Source organism: Miniopterus natalensis, chromosome 9 (genome assembly GCF_054644295.1).
Source record: "Miniopterus natalensis isolate mMinNat1 chromosome 9, mMinNat1.hap1, whole genome shotgun sequence".
NCBI classification, from domain to species: domain Eukaryota; kingdom Metazoa; phylum Chordata; class Mammalia; order Chiroptera; family Miniopteridae; genus Miniopterus; species Miniopterus natalensis.
In genome coordinates this window covers 9,202,666-9,221,232 of record NC_142089.1, presented here as the reverse complement: position 1 = coordinate 9,221,232, position 18,567 = coordinate 9,202,666, and the positions used below count along the sequence as shown (strand labels likewise).

General features: G+C 53.5%; 1 protein-coding gene across 3 annotated transcripts in view; it reads left to right on the top strand.

Annotated features, from left to right (window-relative positions):
* Positions 1–18,567, top strand: part of EPHB2 (EPH receptor B2) — a 158,443-nt gene that overhangs the window by 35,988 nt on the left and 103,888 nt on the right. For all 3 annotated transcript variants that reach the window (XM_087820171.1, XM_087820170.1, XM_087820169.1), the window contains exon 2: positions 18,158–18,222. In XM_087820171.1, the coding sequence (XP_087676297.1) occupies positions 18,158–18,222 (65 nt within the window). The remainder of the gene's footprint in view (positions 1–18,157; positions 18,223–18,567) is intronic.

Sequence of the window (18,567 nt, the reverse complement as noted above, 5' to 3'; positions counted from 1 at the left end):
AAAGAAGAGAGGGCCTTCTCCATGCTGGTGGGTGATGGGGGGTGGGTTGCTGTTGTGGAACCTGCGGATGTTCAGGGCTTGGGTCATTCTCTCTGCTGAGAGCCCTGCCCCCCCCATCTGGAGACCCCAGCCTCACTGGGGAGACCCTGCTGACCCACAAACAGGCTCCAGGCATTGAGGTGAGTGGGGCCAGGTGAGGAGGGTCTCCCAAGGGCAGTGTGCCCATGAAAGATGATAACTTTTGACTAGATGGGAAAAAGAGCTGAAGTCTTTCTAGGTGTGAATCCAAATCCTTGCTCTTTTACTTCCAGCTGTGGAACCCTGAGCAAACATCATTTCTCCGAGCCTCAGTTTTTCATCCATATAACGGGGATCCCAGTGTTACTAAAAGTCACTATGTGGGCACTATGTGTAGGCTATTATTTTTAGGTATGGGCTTCCCAAAAACTGGAGGATGGCCCCAGAGAGCTTGAAAGCACCCTGCCAGGTGTCTAGGACCCCAGGCTGGAGAGGCAGAGGGTCAGGGAGGATTGTGCGAGGTCACATGGACAGGAGGCAATTCCTTCTAGGAGGGGGCTTCCTGGGAGGCTGATGGAGGACAGAAGGCTGGCAGCACCTGGTAAGGGCACCGGGCAGTCCTGGCATCAAGGCCTGGGTATCCAGTGGCAACTAGCACTCATCCACATGGGTGCTGCCTCTCGCATGGGCTCCAGGACATCCACAATACAGACACCGTGGTGCCCACCCAATAGTTAGCTGATGAACACGCCAGGAAACTGAATCAGATAGGGAGCAGTTCCTCCTCAGGGCCTTTGCACTTGCCGTTTCTTCTGCTTGGAACAGTTTTTCCCCAGTTTTTTCCTGGCTCACTTCCCCACCTGCCATGAGGCAGCCTGAAAGAGCACACCACAGCCACTAACCACAACAGGCCTTCAGCAAAACCCTCAGTATCCCTGAACCTCAGTTATGTCACCGTAAGATGAGGACCCTTAGACTTGCCTATTTCCTGTGTGCCCCCATGCACCCTGGTTGTGGGACCTGTTACCCTTTATTGCACTTAATGGCAGTCTGTCTGCCCCATGCCCTTCCTGTTCCCTCCCCACCCCGTCACCTGCATTACCCGGGGCCGGCACTTATTCCTCCAGCACGAGGCCGGCACAGAGGTGCTCAGGGAAGGTCTGATGAATGAATGAGTGTCCACGTGGCAGGACTGTTGTAAGAAAAACATGCAAACTGTGAAGCACTGCGCTGTCATCTTTAAGGAGTCTGGGCCCATGGCCATGCCACCCACATCCCCCATGCCTCTGCCTCCGGGTTACCCTTCTCTGTGTGTCTGAGTCTTTGGGCAGAGAATTCAAAACAGTGTCCCGCCCCTGCCCCTATTGTTTTTTATGACTTTAGAGGAGATGCAGGCTTATGTTCTCACAGGGGCAATTAGCACCGCACCTTCCTGGATGACAGTTGCACCTTCTGTAGGGACCTGCTCGCCACACTTACCCGGTGGTTCCTGCAGCTCATGCCAAAGTCTGCAGAGCTAGACTGTGGGCCCAGCTGACAGCAGGCTTGGGTGTTGGGGGATAGAGTGACCAAGGGCCTGTCACAGATCCCACCCATGCAACACTCTGTCCATCAACCTAACACTTATACACTTTACAGTTTTCAAAATGCATCTGCATCCTCTCATTTGCTATAGATGCCAGACTGCTGAGGCAGCTGAGACAGATAACAAACCATCCATTTTACAGCTAGGAAAACTGAGACTTAGAGAAATTCATGTTTGGTTCATTCAGATAGAGCGTAATCTGACCTAGCTTTACCCTCTTAGACCCCACTCTTTGGTGGAGGTGGGGTACTCAGAAACAATTATATCCCAGGGTGGGTGGAGGGGTGGGGATACCTAGAAAGGCGGGCGGAGGGAGTCCAGGAGGTGACCTTTGAGCTGGGCCCTGAGGGCTGAGCAGAATTTTGGCAGCTAGCATGGGCTGAAGGAGATTTTTGGCTAAGATTGATTCCAGGCTTAGCAGTGGGGGGCCTGCTTTTTAAGGACAGGAATGGCTGGCCTATGGAGTAGGAGGGGCAGACAGGAGAGGGGATGGGAATGGCAGGAGATTCATTCCAAAGGCTGGCACATAGTAGGTTCTCAGTAAGTGTTGGTGGAAGTGACCACCAGTCTCATTTGGACCTTCACCTATGGGTATTGGAGAGCTACCGACAATCCTTGAGTGACAGGGTCTGAGTTGTGATGTGGAAAGGGACACCCTGGGGAGGCAGAGGCAGGGTCTTAATCACCATCTGTTATGCTTTTGCTTCTCACAGCTCCTCCTGCCCCACCTGTGCCCCTTTTCTGGCTCCAGATGGCTCCACCTCTCCTCAGGTAGCAGCTTCCCACCTTTCCCAAGGCCCAAGCTCCCCAAAATCTGCCTCCTGTCTCTCTGGCCACAGGCGAGACGGCTCATGCCTATGGCTCACATGGCCCCGCGTCTGAGAGGGCTGATTTAACTGGGGGAGGTGAGACAGATGGAGACCTGACCAGCCGAGCACACCTAGGGCCTGTGGTGGTCACTTCCCCCATTATATCCCATTTTTCTCCCTCCCAGGGCCTTCCCACCAGGCCAGCCACACCCTAGGAAAGTGGCTTTAGGATCCTTACGATGGTGGCTTTGGGACAGTTACAATAACAGCCTTGGGAGGGTGGCAGTGTCTTGGGTGAGTGTAAGATCCTGTTCAGCCTTTTTCTCTCATCTTCTCCATAGCCCTGCAAAGGCAGGGCCCATTTTTTCCAGATAAGGAAACTGCAGCTCAGAGAGGTGAATTCACTCACCTAAGGCTCACAGCTCACACTGTGGTTAAGCCAGGTGGCTTCAGCTCTCTCTGGACCCCATGGTCTTTCCAAGTGCAGGTCCATGAGCTGATCCAGGCTGGCTGCCTCAGTATCACCTGGGAAGTTTGTTGAAAATACAGATTCCCAGCTGAGATTGCCAGCTTGCTCCAAAGGTTCTAAGTCTTTCCATCTTATAGGGCAAGGGACCGCCAGGACTGGTGTTTTTAAAAGGCACCCGAGTCCATTGTGGTGCACAGCCAGCTGTTACCCTGCGCCGCCACCAAACGATGTTAAAAGTACCACATTTTACTCGAAGAAAAAAAACCAAGGAGTGGAAAGAATGCGCCAAGATGTTGGCAGCGGTCCTGCAGGGGTAGAGGGCCAATTGGGGGAGATGATTATTATTTTATACTTTATATTTCCTTTTGACTTTTCTACATTTTCCAAATTGTCTTTAATGAGCATGTATTGCTTTTATAATGAGAAAAATAAATAACAGAGGATCTGGACGGGAGCGATTGGAGAGGGGTGAGAATGAGAATTGGAGATGTGCTCACACAGACCTGGGTCAGCGCCCAGCTCTGCCCCACCGCAGCCACTGGGCTCTTGGGCAGGATGCCTGATCTCCTGAGCCTCACTTTCCTCATCTGTGAAATGGGAAAACCTCAAAGTATGGCTGGAGGTGTCGCTAAGATAACTTCCCTTGGCCAACAATTGTCCCTCCCCCCCCCACCTCTCCCTGGCAAGGCCCTTTGCTGTCCTTGTCCTGTTAGAGCCTCCTCCCCTGCTCTAGCCCAGACCCTCATAAACTGGAGCTGGTGGGGGCTTTGGGGGCCACTCCGGCCAACCCCATTTCACTGCTGGGGAAACTGAGGCCCTGGGCAGCCACAAACTGGGTTGCTGGATGCAGTTCCCCAGGTGTGGGAGGGGCGGACGTGTTTGCTGCATATCGCGCTCCCTGTCGGCGCCTTGCTCAGCGTGTGTGAGGGGCAGCAAGTCACCATCTGTGTTTTCCAATAAAAGAAAATGAAAATTGAAGCACATTAAAAATAGCTCATTTGGGATTCCGCACAGGGCTCTGAAGCCTGCTGTGGCAGAGACGCCCGGCCTGCCTCCTCTCTCCTCCCGGCCTGGCACCAACACCGCCAGGGAGTCATCTGAGGCGAATGTCTCCTGGGAGGGGCCAGGATATAGGCAGTGTCCCCAATAACACCAATTGGAGGGCATGGGGGAGCCCCAATTCTGGCTTCCCAGCTCCCAGGTGCTGGTGTCCAGGGCCTTGGGTTTCACTAGAGGCACAAAAAGATTGATTTAGAGCCATAAACCACCCCACTGAGCAGACTCTAGACCCATCTGCCCCCAGGTCCTCAGGGCCTCCCAAGGATGTCACACAAGCGATGCCCTGTGGCCGAGAGGAAGGCAGACTCGTCTGGGGGCCTAGAGACCTGGGTTCTCAGCCCACCCCTGCATGACTCCCTAGGCCCCGAGCAAGCCAGGACCCTCTCTGAGCCCATTTCCCCCTCTGTGCAGCAACGATATTGACAGAGGCCGCAGGAGTGGCACAGGAGTGGGAGTGTGTTCTGAGCCCCAGTGTGTGTTTCCTCCCAGGGACGTGTGAGACGGCAGGATGAGAGGACATCAGCAAGCTCTTAGCTCGGGGCCTGGCATGGATAGGAGCTCCACTAATGGCCATGATCACGATCGTTCTCATTATGGTTATTTTCTGTGAAATGGGAATGTGATGGGAAGCCATAGGAAGCCTGGACGAGGTCACACTGGGGACGGCTTTGCACAGGATACAGCTGCTCACCATGAGGAAGGGCTGGCACCCATCTAGGGGTGCTGATGCTGTGATTCTCAGAATGTCTCTTCCTCCCCCAGGGTCTAGCTCTCTGCAGGGTCCTCCTGCACCTGTGACTTCAGCTACTGTGTAGACCTCTGAGAGGCAGACAAGCAGGCATGAATCGTATCCCCAAGGCCCAGAGAGGGCTGGGCAGGGAGTAGCCCCAGGTACCATGGTCTGGTGGGTAGCAGAGGTCCACTGCCCAGCGGGTCGCAGATCTGAGTGGCCTGGGTGTGGACAGGGCACCCAGGGAGGGCCAGAGCACTCCATGTCTGGGCCTGTACAAGTGGAAGCCAGACCACATCCTGCTGGATGACCTTGGGCAAGTTATGTCACTTCTGAGCCTCAGTTTCTTCATCTGTAAAATGGGGCTGATAATAGTTCCCAGGCTTTGGGAAGATTGAGTCCTGGGCAGGGCTTAGAACATAGTAAACACTAACTAGGTAGACAGTAGCCCCCAGAATAGCTCACCCCACCCTGCTGTCCCCATCTTTCCAGAACAGAGACTGCTGCTGGGCTCACCAGAGCCCAGTTATAGGTGGTCAGCATCTGCCCTGCCACAGCTCCAGCCCTCTCTAGACATACTCAGGGGCAAGCAGGACTGGAAATGCTGGGACGACTCCCCTCAACCACAGCTGGGAATCCCCAACCCCTCACCCCCCACCACTGCGCTCTGTCAGCAGAAGGGCTGGGCTCTTCCTCAGTGGCAGAAGTGAGCGTATGGGGTTCTTGAAGATGGAGCAGTTGCTGGTGTACAGGAGGTGACCACTTTCTCTATTAAGGATATATTAGTTTCTTATTGCTGCTGTAGCAAATTACCACAAATTTATTCTCTTAAAGTCTTTGGGGTCTGAAGTCTGAAATGGGTTTCACTGGGCTGCAGTCAAGGTGTCGGTGGGACGCATGCTGTCTAGCGGCTCTAGGGGAGCATCCGTTTCTGAGCCCATTCCAGCTTCTAGGGGCTACCTGCATTCTTTGGTTTGTGGCCCCTTCCTCCATCGTTAGCGCACATCACTGCACTCTGCCCCCGTCCTGGCTTCTCTCTAACTCCCCTCCTGCCTCTCTCTCATAAGAATCCTTGTGATTACATTGGACCCACTCGGATAATCCTGGATAGCCTCCCCATCTCACAATGCTTAACTTAATTTCATTCACAAAGTCCCTTTTGCTATGTAAGGTAGTCGTCACAGGTTCTGGGGGTTAGGGTGTAGACATCTTTGGGGGCAGAGGGCACTGTTCTGTCTACCACGGATAAAAGAAAGCTAGAGTCTGCTTTCCCCTTGACCAGAGGGGTCTGGCTAATGTTGATGATGATAACAGTACAATACCCATTTATTGAGTGACTGCTTTGTGCCAAGTCGTGTAGAAATCTGAGTTACAGTAATGGCAGCCAATATTTTACCAAGCACTTACTATAGCCAGATACTGAGCTAAATGTTTTCTGTGCATGATCTAATTGTCACAACCACCTGCAGGGTGAGTGCTAATATTATTCCCATTCCACAGCTCAGGAAGGGAAGGAAGTGGCTTGCCTGAGGTCACCGGGTTAGGAAGTGGGGTTCAGTTGTAAATCTGACTGCTGAGCCCACATTCCCAGCTCCCTGGAGTACACCGTGGGATCTGCTGTTCCCTGGCCTTTGGATCCTACACTGAGGTTCCACCGCCAGGCTCCTGCTCTCCTGCCCCTCTTGTCCCACCATCCAGTGTGTGCCCCTCACTCTGACAGCGAAAACCAGAAGTGCTCAATCGGGTGTTACCCTCGCCAGCCTCTGGGTTCCTCCAGGCAGGGGCTGAGGCCCAGGCAGGCACACAGTAGGTGCTCAGTGAGAGAGTGTGTTGAAATCGGAGGAGAGGAGATGTGCCGGGTGTTGAGGACTGCGTGGGGGAGACAGGAGGGGGTGTATGCCTGAAGAAGTCTCTGTCCCGGTGGGAAGTACAGGACTGGGAGCCAGACAGTTGGGCTACTAATTCTGGCCACACCACTGAGTAGCTGACACACAGCCTTGGTCCAGGGTTCCCATTGTGCACTGTCCCCTTTCAAGGCCTTCAGGAGGCACGGGCCCATTGAAAACCCCGAATCACCCCGAAAACCCTGAGGGCACTGTTACTCTCTGCCCGATCCCTGGGCCCCTTCCCCAGTTCCATCTTTCCACCTCAGAGAGCTTCCTGGGGCCCTTCTCTAGGCCTGGGTCACTGAGTTTTAGGCCCCACACACTGCTGCCTCACTGTGGGGGCTTGGACCAACCCCCCAGGCTGCCTCAGTCTTCCCATCTCTACATTGGGTGCTATTTTCATGCCTCAGCCCCTGGCGTGACCCCTTCACGGCTTCTGCGGGACTGACAAGGAGACTGGGCACCCTGGGGAGGCCCCTTCCAGCTGCCGTGTTAGCCTGGTCAGCTCCTGGGGCAGGGGCAGGAGCAGAGGGGTGAGAGGCGCAGGGACAGCGAGAGAGCACACATCCTCCATGCTCACTCAGTCACTGGCTCAGGGACGATTCCTTAGAAACTCCCTGTTCCTGGCAGCCTCCATCAGGGTCTTCCCGCCTCCCTGGAGATCTCAGTTGTAACCAGCGGGAAATGGGACAGATAATTGCAACTTTAAATAAGGCCAAGTTAATGCTCCCTGCCAGGCCCAGCACCAGGGACTTTCTGAGTGTGAATGGGAGGCAGCAGGAAGCCCCAGACGGTGCTCAGAATCCCAGGGCTGCCACCAACCCCCTGGTGACCCCAGGCAAGCCACTGCCCTTCCCTGAGCCTCAGTGTTCTCATCTGTTAAAAGGGGACCAGCCAGCATCATCTGTGAAAAGTAGCTGGCACAGTTCCTGGCACGTCGTAGGTACTCAGGAGCTGGAAGTCAGGAGTATGATGGTCACCCCTGTTCAGATGCGGGTGTCTATCCCATCCCATCCAATCCCAGAGGTTTCTCTCTCAGTACCGTTGCTCCCGGGTAATGAGGTTTGATAAAAATTGTGGTACTAACCTCACCTGAGCTAAGCTGACAGTGCAAGGCCTTACTAAGAGCTTTGCATCCATACCCGTGAGTAGGGCCTGTTTAGTGCTCCCATTTCCCAGATGAGGTCACTGAAACTGCAGACCTGGGGTGGATGTGGGAAGGAGAGGGCCCGCAGGGAAGAGATCAGGAGTACCAGTCAGCATGAGGGGACAGGACCACCCACCAAACACATTCACCCCCATCAGGGAAGCAGCCCATCCCAGTGGGTGCACACCAGCATGGTGAGATGCTCGAGGTTCCAGATCCAATCTCTCCAGTAGAGCAGAAATCCCTGTGCCTCTCCCCAGTGTCAGTGGATCTGCTGGGGCCACTCCAGGCTGCTGCCGCCAGCACAGCCACAGAATCCCTGGTAGGGAGGAGCTCCACGGTGGGCCTGATCAGGGCAGGGAGCTGTGGCCAGTGGTCCTGTCTCCTAGGTAGACCAGCCTAGTGGCATGGCCAGCACCTTGGGAAGGCTGCTCTGTCCCAAGAGTGTGGGCTTGGCACAGGCTACCTGTTCACTGTCTGACATGGCCTCGTCTTGTGCCCGGGAACCAGCATTGCAGTACCTCTTCCCCTATTTAAGTACCAGTCTAGGAAAGGGCATCAGACACACTCTAGAGAGGAGTGGCCCAGACAAGGGGCATCTAGCCCAAGCTGGGGAAGGAGGGTGATGGTCAGGGAAGGCTTCCTGGAAGAAGAGGTGCCTGAGCTAAGTCTTAAAGGGTAAAGAAGAATTTTCTAGGTAAAGAAGGTGGGCATCCTGGGCAGACGCAGCAGCTTGGGTAGGTGAAGGAGACAATAGGAGTATCTGACACATTTAAGGAACTTGCCTTCCCTGCCCGGGGCCTAGCTCTTGCCGCTCTGCCTGCCCACCGTGCTCCCATCTTTTCAGAGAGGATATTCCAAGCAGCAAAGACTCGGCAGGTGTGGGCTGACCATGAGCGAACTGGCCCCGCAGGGTGGAGGGAGGTGCAGTTGGATTCGGAGACCAGGCCCAGCCCAAGGAAGGCCTTGAATGTCAGCCTGGTCTGGATGGTGATGGAAGCGTCTCTGCCTGGCCCATCCGCACCTGGTCAGATTCCCAGGGCAGCACTGTAAAGTCACAGGTGAGGCAGAGGGGCCCTGCCCTCTGAGGATGGTGGCTCACCTCCCCTCGGAAGCCTTCCATGACTTCATGGAATGGTCTCTTGCACAGGCAAGCTGTCTCCTCTGCCTCCTCCTACTCAATATTTGGGGTCCAGGACAGGTGTCACTTATTTGGGATGCCTCCCGGGACTTCCAGGCGGGGTTTGGGTCCCTCCTTTGCTGTGGAGTTATGTCTCTTTATGCCTAGGGTTCCCCTTCCAGGCTGTGCAACAGGATCACAGTGGAGGCAAGGCTGAATCCGGGCTCACATTCTCATTCACCGCATCCTTTGTTGGCTGTCATGGGCCTCAGCCATATCCATGCCTGACATGATAGGGAAGCCAGGTCTAAGGCCAAGGGGGACCCCATGAACAAGTTGTCTGGAGGCAGAGAGAAACCAGATCCTGAGACAGTAGGAGGGACCCCAGGATGCCAGCCTGAGTAAGGGACCAAAGCCAAGGGTAGAATGTGGAACCTGGGAAGTCCTTGGGAACTGGAGGGTGGGAGCCATTAAGAGTTTAGAGTTTGCCCCAAATCAGCACTTTTTTTTTTTTTAGGTCAGTGACAATGTCTATTTTTGATTCTTTGGTAACTAGCATGGGCCTGGGACATAGTAGGGGTTCAATAAGTGCAGGCTGATTGGATTGGAGGAGTAGATAGTTAGGCAACACATTTTTAGGTATATACGTGAGTGGTGTAAATGGATGGGCAGGTAACTGTATGGTCAGGTGGATAAACAAATGAAAAGAAAGGGAGGGAAGGGAGGTTGTTTCAGAGGGAGGATGGATGGATGGATGGATGGATGGATGGATGGATGGATGGATGGATACCAAAGTGGGATGTTAGATGTATAAGATGGCAAATGGGTGGTACATTCTTGGGCAAGTGGAATGACTGACGGGCTGTGTAAGTGGTAGGGTAGATGGATGGATAGAGAGATGGATGGGTGAGTATATGGGAAGATGGCAGAACAATTTCATAAATAATTGCTTGGATTCGGTGGGTCAGTGGATGAATGGGTAGGTGGATAGATGGGTGAGTGGATTGTTGGGTAAGTGAACAAGTGGGTGGATGGATTGAAAGAAGGAAGAATAAGTGAATAGATAGGTATGCAGGTGGGTAAATAAGTCAGTGGGTGCATGAGTAGATGGCAGGATAGTTTATGGATGACTGGAAGGATTAGATAATTGGAAAGATAGATGGATGGGTGGGCCTGTGGGTCAATGGTGAATGAATGAACAGTAAAATCTCATGTGGCTAAATGCCTGACATCTTGCCCAGAAGCAGAGGGGTGGTCTGGATTCTGGGATTTGAGTTAATTGTCCTTCACTGGGAGAAACCAATGCCAATTAGGCAAATAGATCCAGTCCCAGCAGGTCCTGCAGCGGGCTTGCTAATTGACTCCAACCTGACAGACCCCAGCTTGGACTTACAGTGGCCTATGTCTTATTGATGTGTAATTTACACCCACACACATCCAAAAAGATTTGAGGCGACTTATAATATTAACCTGCATACAACAGGACAGTTAAAAATAAAGTGAGAAAGCATGAGGCTACATACCAGAGTGGTTAAAAGTGTACCTGGTTCAACTGGATCTGCTGCTTACTAGCTGTGTGACATTGGCAGGTTGCTTAACCTCTCTGAAGCTTATTTCCCCCTATCTATAGAAAGAAAGGGAGCAAGAAATGAAGGAAGGAAAAGAAGCTGGCTTCCAGGGAAAATGTATGAATGATGAATGGATACCTATGTGGGATGTTAGCTGTGTGGCCGGGTGGATGAATGGGTGGTGGGTTATTGGGCGAGTGGAATGGTAGATGGATAAAATAAGTGAGATAAAATAGCTCATAGGGTGTTGTGAGCATCAAAGGAGACAATATATGTGACAGCTCAGCACAGTGGTTGGTGCTAAGTGCTTTGAATTATATAGTGTATGGAGCCATCTTGATGTGACTATATTTCCTGGAGGAAAAGCCCAGACACCGACACTGGTGGTGTAAGCAGGAAAGAGCGTTTGATATCTGGGTAGGCTGGGATGGGGGTGTGATGGGAGAATGGTGCTTTTAACAGAGGCTGAGGGCCGCCACAGTGACCAGACTCAGCCCTGCCCGCAAGGCGCTCGCAGTCTCGTTGAGGACTGAGGAATCAAAGAAAGTCGCAGGGCAGGGTGACGAGGGTGGTGATGGGAGATACACATAGGACTGTGGAAGCCCCAGTGCTGGGGTCATCAGGAAAGGCTTCTCCGAGGAGGTGGCATTTGCGGGGGGTCTTTGAGGGATGTGTTTGAGTGGCCCCGCAGGTCAGGAGGACAAGCAAGGTTGCAGGGAAAAGAAAGGACACCTCGAGTGCCAGACTTCAGAGCGGGAGCTCTGTCCACCCGCAGAGGGGAGATGCAAAATACTTAGCAACCGCTCAGAGGGGTGCCGGCTGTAAACAACTGGGTGCCAGGCCTCCTGCCTCCGTCACCTAGCCCGAGGCGGGTCCCAGCTCTGCTGCATCTTGCTTGTGGCCGCCTCTCTGAGTTTCCTCTTGTCTTCTGTAAAATGGCCAGGACAGTTGTTCCCACCTCACTGGGTCACTGTTAGGATCTCACGAGATGAAGTAAAAAAGTGCTCAGCCCATGCCTCGCACATAGCAGGGGTTCAGTAATGCTGGCTGCCATCGTTATATTTTTATTACCTCCTTAATAGGCGAGAAGGGTCTGTGGATTCATTGAAATAAAAGGACTTTAAAGATTAAAAATCACCAGGCAGATGCTGGCTGCAAGAGGCGGCCAGGTGTGTCAGGAAGGCTCAAGGGCAATGGCCCTGGGTTTGGTTTCTGACTGGCTGTGTGACCTTGGCCAAGTCACCTAACCTCTCGGAGCTTTGGTTTCCTTATGTATAAAATGGGACCAGTAACAGGCATCCCTGAGGGTTGTTATGAAGACTAACGGAGCTCTTCTGTGTAGAGGGCTGTTCCCCGCCCTGCCTCCCCTCCTTTCCTTCCCCAGGAAGCCCTGGTGTTCATTTACCGTGCACCCCACCCCCAGCAACCCCTTCCCAGACCCCCATCCATCATCCTGTCCTTTGCGGAGGTTAAGTGGGTCCCCAAGCAGCGAATCCAAACTCTCCCGAAGCCCCGGCCTCACAATGCGGCCCGCTGTTAGCGAGCAGCCCGGCCGGCCCCGAGGATTGGGTTTCAGCCGGGCGGCTGGCGCTGGCGGATGCCCAGGCCAGCGGCGGGCAGGCGGGGGACAGAGTGGAAGAGCCGGCGTCACGGGGACTCCTCCGCCCGGCCTGAGAAAACAAGAGCAGGCTCCAGGCAGGCAACCGAGGCAGAAAAGGGCCTCCGAGCCGCAGGAGGACAAGGAGGGGTATGTGTGCGAGAGTCCGCAGGCAGAAGGATTTTACATTAGCTGGGTCCCCTTTCCGTGGGCCCAAGGGCGGAGCAGGGGGCCGAGCTGGAAAAACAACGTGTTGCCTGTTGGCGGGTTTCACTTTAGGAGATCCGCAGCCTTCCCCGAGCTGCCCATGACTTCTCTGGCAGCGCCACACCCCACTTGAGTGAGCCAGTGACCCTGAGACCCTCTCAGGCACTGATCCTCATCTGGTGTTCAGAGGAGAGGCCTCTCCGAACCCAGTTAGGCTGAGCTGGGTTCAAATATCAGCTCTGCTTCTTTATGGCTGCATGACTTTGGGCAGACCTGCTAGCCTTCCTGGTCTCAGTTTTCTTGTCTGTACAATGGGGATAACAGCTCCAGCCTTGCAGAGTGCATGGAGTGGTTAGCCCAGGGCCTGGCATCAAGAGCATGGCACATGAAAGCTGTGATATCTGCCCCTTACTGGCCTTCTGGTCTTGGGGGGTTCCTTGATCTTTCTGAGCCTTGCTTTCCCCGTGAGGTCTCTCTGGGATGCCAACGAGACAGTGTTGATGAAGTACCTGCCCACCATTGGCCCCGATGAGTGTTAGCCATTTCCACTGTGATCTCCAGCCTTTGCAAGTTATAAAAACCCTTTGTATCCAACACCCTTGTGGATCCTCAGCAACCCTGCGAGGTGCACAAAGGCTCAGAGAGGTGAAGTGACTTTTCCAAGTCGCCCAGCTTGTTGATGGCCTTGAACTTTATCTCCTGATTCCTGACTATTGTCCCCTCTTAAAAGTTCTCATTAGAACCCTGGAAAGAATGCTCCAACTCCCAGCCGTTAATAGCCTGGGACTGGCCTTTGGGCTGTGGCCAGCCTCTCACCAGGCTATGGTACTATAGACAGGCCTGTGTTTGAATCACCTCAGCCCCTTTAGCCCCAGACAGGGAGCAAATGGAGCTGCTGGGAAGGGTCCAGAGTGGCATCTGCTGCTTGGGTTACACGCCAGGCTGATTTGCTGTCTGGGCCATGGGCTGCTGGCCGGCCAGTCTTGAGCCAATACCCTGGGAACATCTACCAGGTGTCTGTCTATCTTCAGGACAGACTATGTGCTCATGTCCATGTTCTCAGGAGAGACCACGTCACTACACTCTTCAGGAATCCTCCATAGCTCCTCATTGCCTGTGGGACAAGGCCTGAACTCCTTAGCCCCACATCCAAGGCCCTACATATTCTGGCCCCTCCTGAGCTACCATATCCTCCCAGGAAGCATTTGCTCTGATCTCACGGGACAGAAATTCCCATGGTTATGAATATGGGCTTTGGGACAAAGAGATGCAACTCCACCACTTCCTGGCCATGGAAACCTGAACAACCTCTCCTAACAGTTTCCCATCTTTAAAGAGAGATAATAAAGTATCTAATTTACAAATAGCTTCAATGAAATGAGATAATAAATGCTAAACCCTTGCCCAGAACCCACCACTGAGAACCGGTCACCAGGTTTTTACTGTTACCCAAACTGCCCCTAAACTTTTATCCCTCTGTGCCCTTGATTCTACTCTGCCCTCTGTGTAGTTTACCCTTCCCCTTCTCCCAGCTCAAGTGCCACCTCCTCTGAGGTGCCTTTGCTAATTCCCTGGTCAAAGCTAATCCCTTCTTCCTCGGGGTTTCCTGGCTCCCAGACTGGACCAGCCTTTTCCCTCTGCCTCTCCCCGGAGAAAGTTCACGTGTTGGGAACTAGTTTGGAAGCTCCTTGAGGGAAAGACCTGCTGATCTGTTTCTACATCCCCAGTGCCCAGCACAATGCCTGGCTCACATTATGCAGAGTAGACTTTCATTGAATGACCATGATCTTGTTACTTAACCCAGTAGAATGCAGGGACAGCTGCCAGGAAGAAGGAGTCTTTGAGCTAAGTTTTGGAAGAAAAGTCTGGAATGGTCAAGTCACCAAGGCCCAAGGAAACTGAGTGCCTTCTGCAAGCAGAAGGAATTCTGGATGCCTGGACTCTAGGGATGCAGGAAAGTGCGGCTGAAAGGTAATTAGCAGGCCAGTCAGCAGCGGCCTTGAATGCATTATTGAGGTGCTAGGACATAATTTATCCTGATGGCAGGGGAGCTCTGAAGGGCATTAAGCTCATTTCAGACATGATCAGACATGGGCTTTAGACATATCACCCAGGTGCTTAGTGGTGGTCCAATACATCTACTGTGTGCCAGAGTCAGTCCTCAGTGCTGGGGATAGATACAGTGGAGAACAAGTCAGACACAGAGCTCCCATGCCCCTGAATGAGGGCCCTGGGAGATGTCACATCAGCAGAATGTCACTTAAGTCTCACACAGCCCATTTTACAGATGGGGAAACTGAGGCCCAGAGAAGCGCACAGGTTTGCCTATAGTGACACACTAGAGAGCGTCAGAGGCAAGTTCTAACCTGGACAGTCTGTGCCCTACTCCCCAGCTGTCCTTCCCTCTTTCCCTTCCTGTCCTCACTCAGGCCACACAGGCAAAGAATAAGCACATATAAAAGGCCCCGGTGATTTTGGTTGTTTTGCGTTTGTTTTTTTAAGGCTATAGCTGTGGCATCTTAAAAATAACACAGATATGGAATGAGAGATGTGGGTTCAAGTCCCAGCCTTGTCCGTGGGCCTTTGTACAGGTTATTCACCTCTCTGGCCTCAGTTTTCTCATCTGTAAAGTGGGGTTAATAATACATACCTCTGCCCAGGTTGTCATAAACCTGAAATATTTAGAGTGCTCAGCTCCATGCCTAGCATACAATAGGTGCTTAACGAAAGTTCTTCCTTACCTCTGTAGCTTTCACATATCTTTAGTGCAGACAAAGAGTATTGTAGCCCTAGAAAATTATCTCCCAAGAGGGGGTCAGACAGAGCTGACCAGAGGTGGACCAAGGAGCAGAGGGCGACCAGCCACTCCAGCCTGAAACGGGGTGGTGGTAGAGCCTGCCAGGGCCTCACACAACCACCCTGCTGTTGGGCCCAACGCTAACGACTTCAGTGTGTCTCCCCGTTTAGCTCAAATATTTCTGAAATGCACACTGCTCGTTCACACATAGCCGGAGGGTCCTGGGGGCCTCCCCGGCCTGTGCAATCAGGGCCTCCTGATTGCTTTCTTCTGTGCAGTCTCCAGGAAGGAGAGGGGGTGTAGTGGGGCTAGGGCCAAAGCTGCTCCCATGGCCTACACCCTGCTTGCCACTGAGGAAAGCATTCTGGGCCGGTGGCTGGAGGCCCTGGTTCCAGCTTTTGCCTGGATGCTAAGAATCTGTACACACAGCCTCAGTTTTCTCATCTGTCCGTTAGAGCATCCAGAGCTTGGGAACTAGACATTCCCATAGAGCTAGCCAAGGTGGGAGTGCCCAGGGGCAAGTGAAAGGGCGGTGTTAGCGGGCGGGGGGAGAACAGGACCAGGGAGCCAGGCAAGGATGTGGGCAGGTGGACACAGTCCAACAAGGGGGACCTTGGAGAGCTGCTGACCTTTTCTGGGCAGCCCCAGCTCCACCCCTCCAGGCTTCACCCTCAGCTCTGCCAGGCCCTGCCCCACCCTTCACCCACCGTTTCTAGCGCTTTGGAGACAGTCTGATGGAGCCTAGCGGTTCTCAACACCTGGGAAGTGAAGTGCTGCATTAGGTAGTTTGCAGGCATTTTTAATTGTAATAATCTTGTGTTTACTTTCCTTCTTTTTATGATGTTCGTTTTCCATTTATTTCCATTTATAATAATGATTACTTTTTCCCCTTTAAAATGTGCTTAAGGAAAAAGTCAACTGGAGGAAAAATAGTGACTAAATAAGTACAGGTTGTAGGTCATGAAACGCTGAAGTCATGAATGTTGTCCTGATGCAGCAGAACACTAGCATGTGTTCAGATCCTACAGTTTGGGGGCAATTTCCTACATAGTAGAGGAAGACCTACTATGTGCCAGGCCTTGTGCTGGGTCTCAGGGACCCCAGAACCAGGACCTAGCACCCACCCTTTGGAGAACCACAGGCCATTGGAAAAACCTGGCCAACAGGGGTGGTTCCCATCTCAGATATCTGCAAGTGATGGGACAGAGATATGGGGTGGGGTGGATTCAGGAGGTGACCTGAGTTGAGACTTCAGGGGTGAGGAGAATTAGAGTGAACGAAGAAGATGTGGAGGGGGAGAAGATCAGAAGGAACCCTGCGTGTGAGGGTCCCATGTTCGATTCCAGCCAAGGGCACGTACCTTGGTCGCAGGCTCCATTCTTGGCCCTGGTTGGGGTGCGTGCAGGAGGCAACCAATCGATGTGTCTCTCTCACATCGATGTTTCTCTCTCCGCCCCCCTCTCTTCCCTTTCCACTTTCTCTGAAAAGCAATGGAAAAAATATCCCCAGGTGAAGATTTAGGAAGAGAGGAGAGGAGGGGAGGGGAGGGGAGGGGAGGGGAGGGGAGGGGAGGGGAGGGGAGGGGAGGGGAGGGGAGGGGAGGGGAGGGGAGGGGAGGGGAGGGGAGGGGAGGGGAGGGGAGGGGAGGGGAGGGGAGCAAAAGGCCAAGCAAAGCTCAGGGGATCACAGCCATGTGTCCCTCCTGCCACAGCCCCAAGGGAACAGCTTTCACAGAGGTGGGCTTCCAGGCAAAGCCCAGAGCTGGCATGGTGAGGAGGGCAAATAGGAGGCCCCTGACTTTCACATCCTCCCAGGGACTCTGTGAACTTCACACCCCTTCTTAGTCCATTTCTGTCTGCGAACCAGGCAGCCCTTGACTTCTAGCCCTTCTGAGCCCCTCCCCTTGCTTGTTCCAGATGTGGGAGGCAGAGGGGACAGTGGGAGCCCCTGGCCTGAGCTCCCTGGGAGTCCAAGGTTTGAGCACTAGCTTTTAGTGTATGACTTTTGGTAAGTCACTTGCCCTCCCGGGGCCTGAGTTTCCACCTGTACAATGAGGCTGTCGGTTCACGGTCCTTCCTCTGGGCCATGGAATCCTCTAGGGCTTGGCCTCTGGGTCAGCCCAGGAATGCAGCCAAGGGGTGGGGCCACCTGCTTGGTGGGCGCACACCGGACCCTTTCTCATCGAGAGTCTCTCCTCTCCCTTGTTCGCCACAGCTCCCAGCAGCTGTCCCTCGGGCCCAGGCAGAGGGCCGGCTGGCGCGTCCCTGGCTGAGGCCGATGAGAGAAAACAGGTTAAGAGTTCAACCCTTGTTTCCTAGGAAGAAAAGTCTGTCGCATTCGGAGTGTGAAAAGGAACCCTTTTTCCAGCTCCAAAGCAGCACAATAGAACTTCCCTCCGATTTGCCATCAAAAGATACCCTTGGCACTGGACTCCCCCGTCCCTGGCACCTCCCCTCCCCCATCGCCAGCCCCCAGTGCAAAGGGACACAATGACCCAAAACACAAGCCACTGGCAGTCATGGGGACACTGCCGCATCCTCTATTTTCAGTTCACTGGTCTGACTGGGGTCACCTCTGGCTAAATGCTTCCTCCCATTCCCACCCCCCATCCCCAATGCTCCAGCCCTAGTTCAAGACCTTGTCACTCCCATTTCGACCTTCAGAGCAGCCTGGACACGGAGCACTCCGCCCCAACCCTCGCTCTAGATCATCCAGACCTCAAACTAAGTGTCTACAAGTTTACAGGGTAGGAGGCAGGTCCCTGTGTGATCCTTAGGAAGTCTCTTCCCCTTCTCTGTGCCTCAGTTGCCCTCAGTACAAAACAAGGCTGTTGGGCAGCCACAGTGTGGGAGATGGATTGGTGATGTCTGTCCTGGGCACAGAAGGAGAACGTAGCAGCAAACTCGCCTCACCCACTCTCACTGGCCTGCAAGATCCAGCTGTGACCTTCTAGGTCCCTCCACCTATCTCATAGCTCATTGTATTCATACGTCATTTCCACGTCAGACTGTGCTCTGTTCCACAGTAGGGCTTCCTATTCGTTGTTTTTGGGGTACCAGCACAGGGCCTGGCACAGAATGGACGTATTTGTTGAATGAGTGCTTGAAAGGGGCCAGTTTAAATCTGCTCAATGCATTGGGTCGTGACTCTTCGCTCTCCCCACAGAAACACTAATGGACTCAACCACAGCGACGGCAGAGCTCGGCTGGATCGTGCATCCTCCATCAGGGGTGAGTCAGTGGTCCCCAAATCCTGCCTGGTCCCCCAGGACACCTTGGGTTCTGCTGCAGGGCCTGGATGCCCCCTCATATTCCACTCCCTTTCCCTCCTTCAGAGCCCAGGGCCAAGCTCATTGTCCCACCCACCTGGTCCCCTACCGTTGGTGGAGCACCAGTTACCATGACAACATGCTAGATGCATTAAGCGGTCCCATGGAATCCTCTGGGTGAGGCTCAGAAGTAGGTGCTCGTATTGCCCCCTTTTACAGATGAGGCAAGTGAACTGTTCTTTCCTAAGCACCCAGTGTATGTCAGATACTGTATCAAGCACTTGTCTTTCTTTCTTTTTTTTTTTAA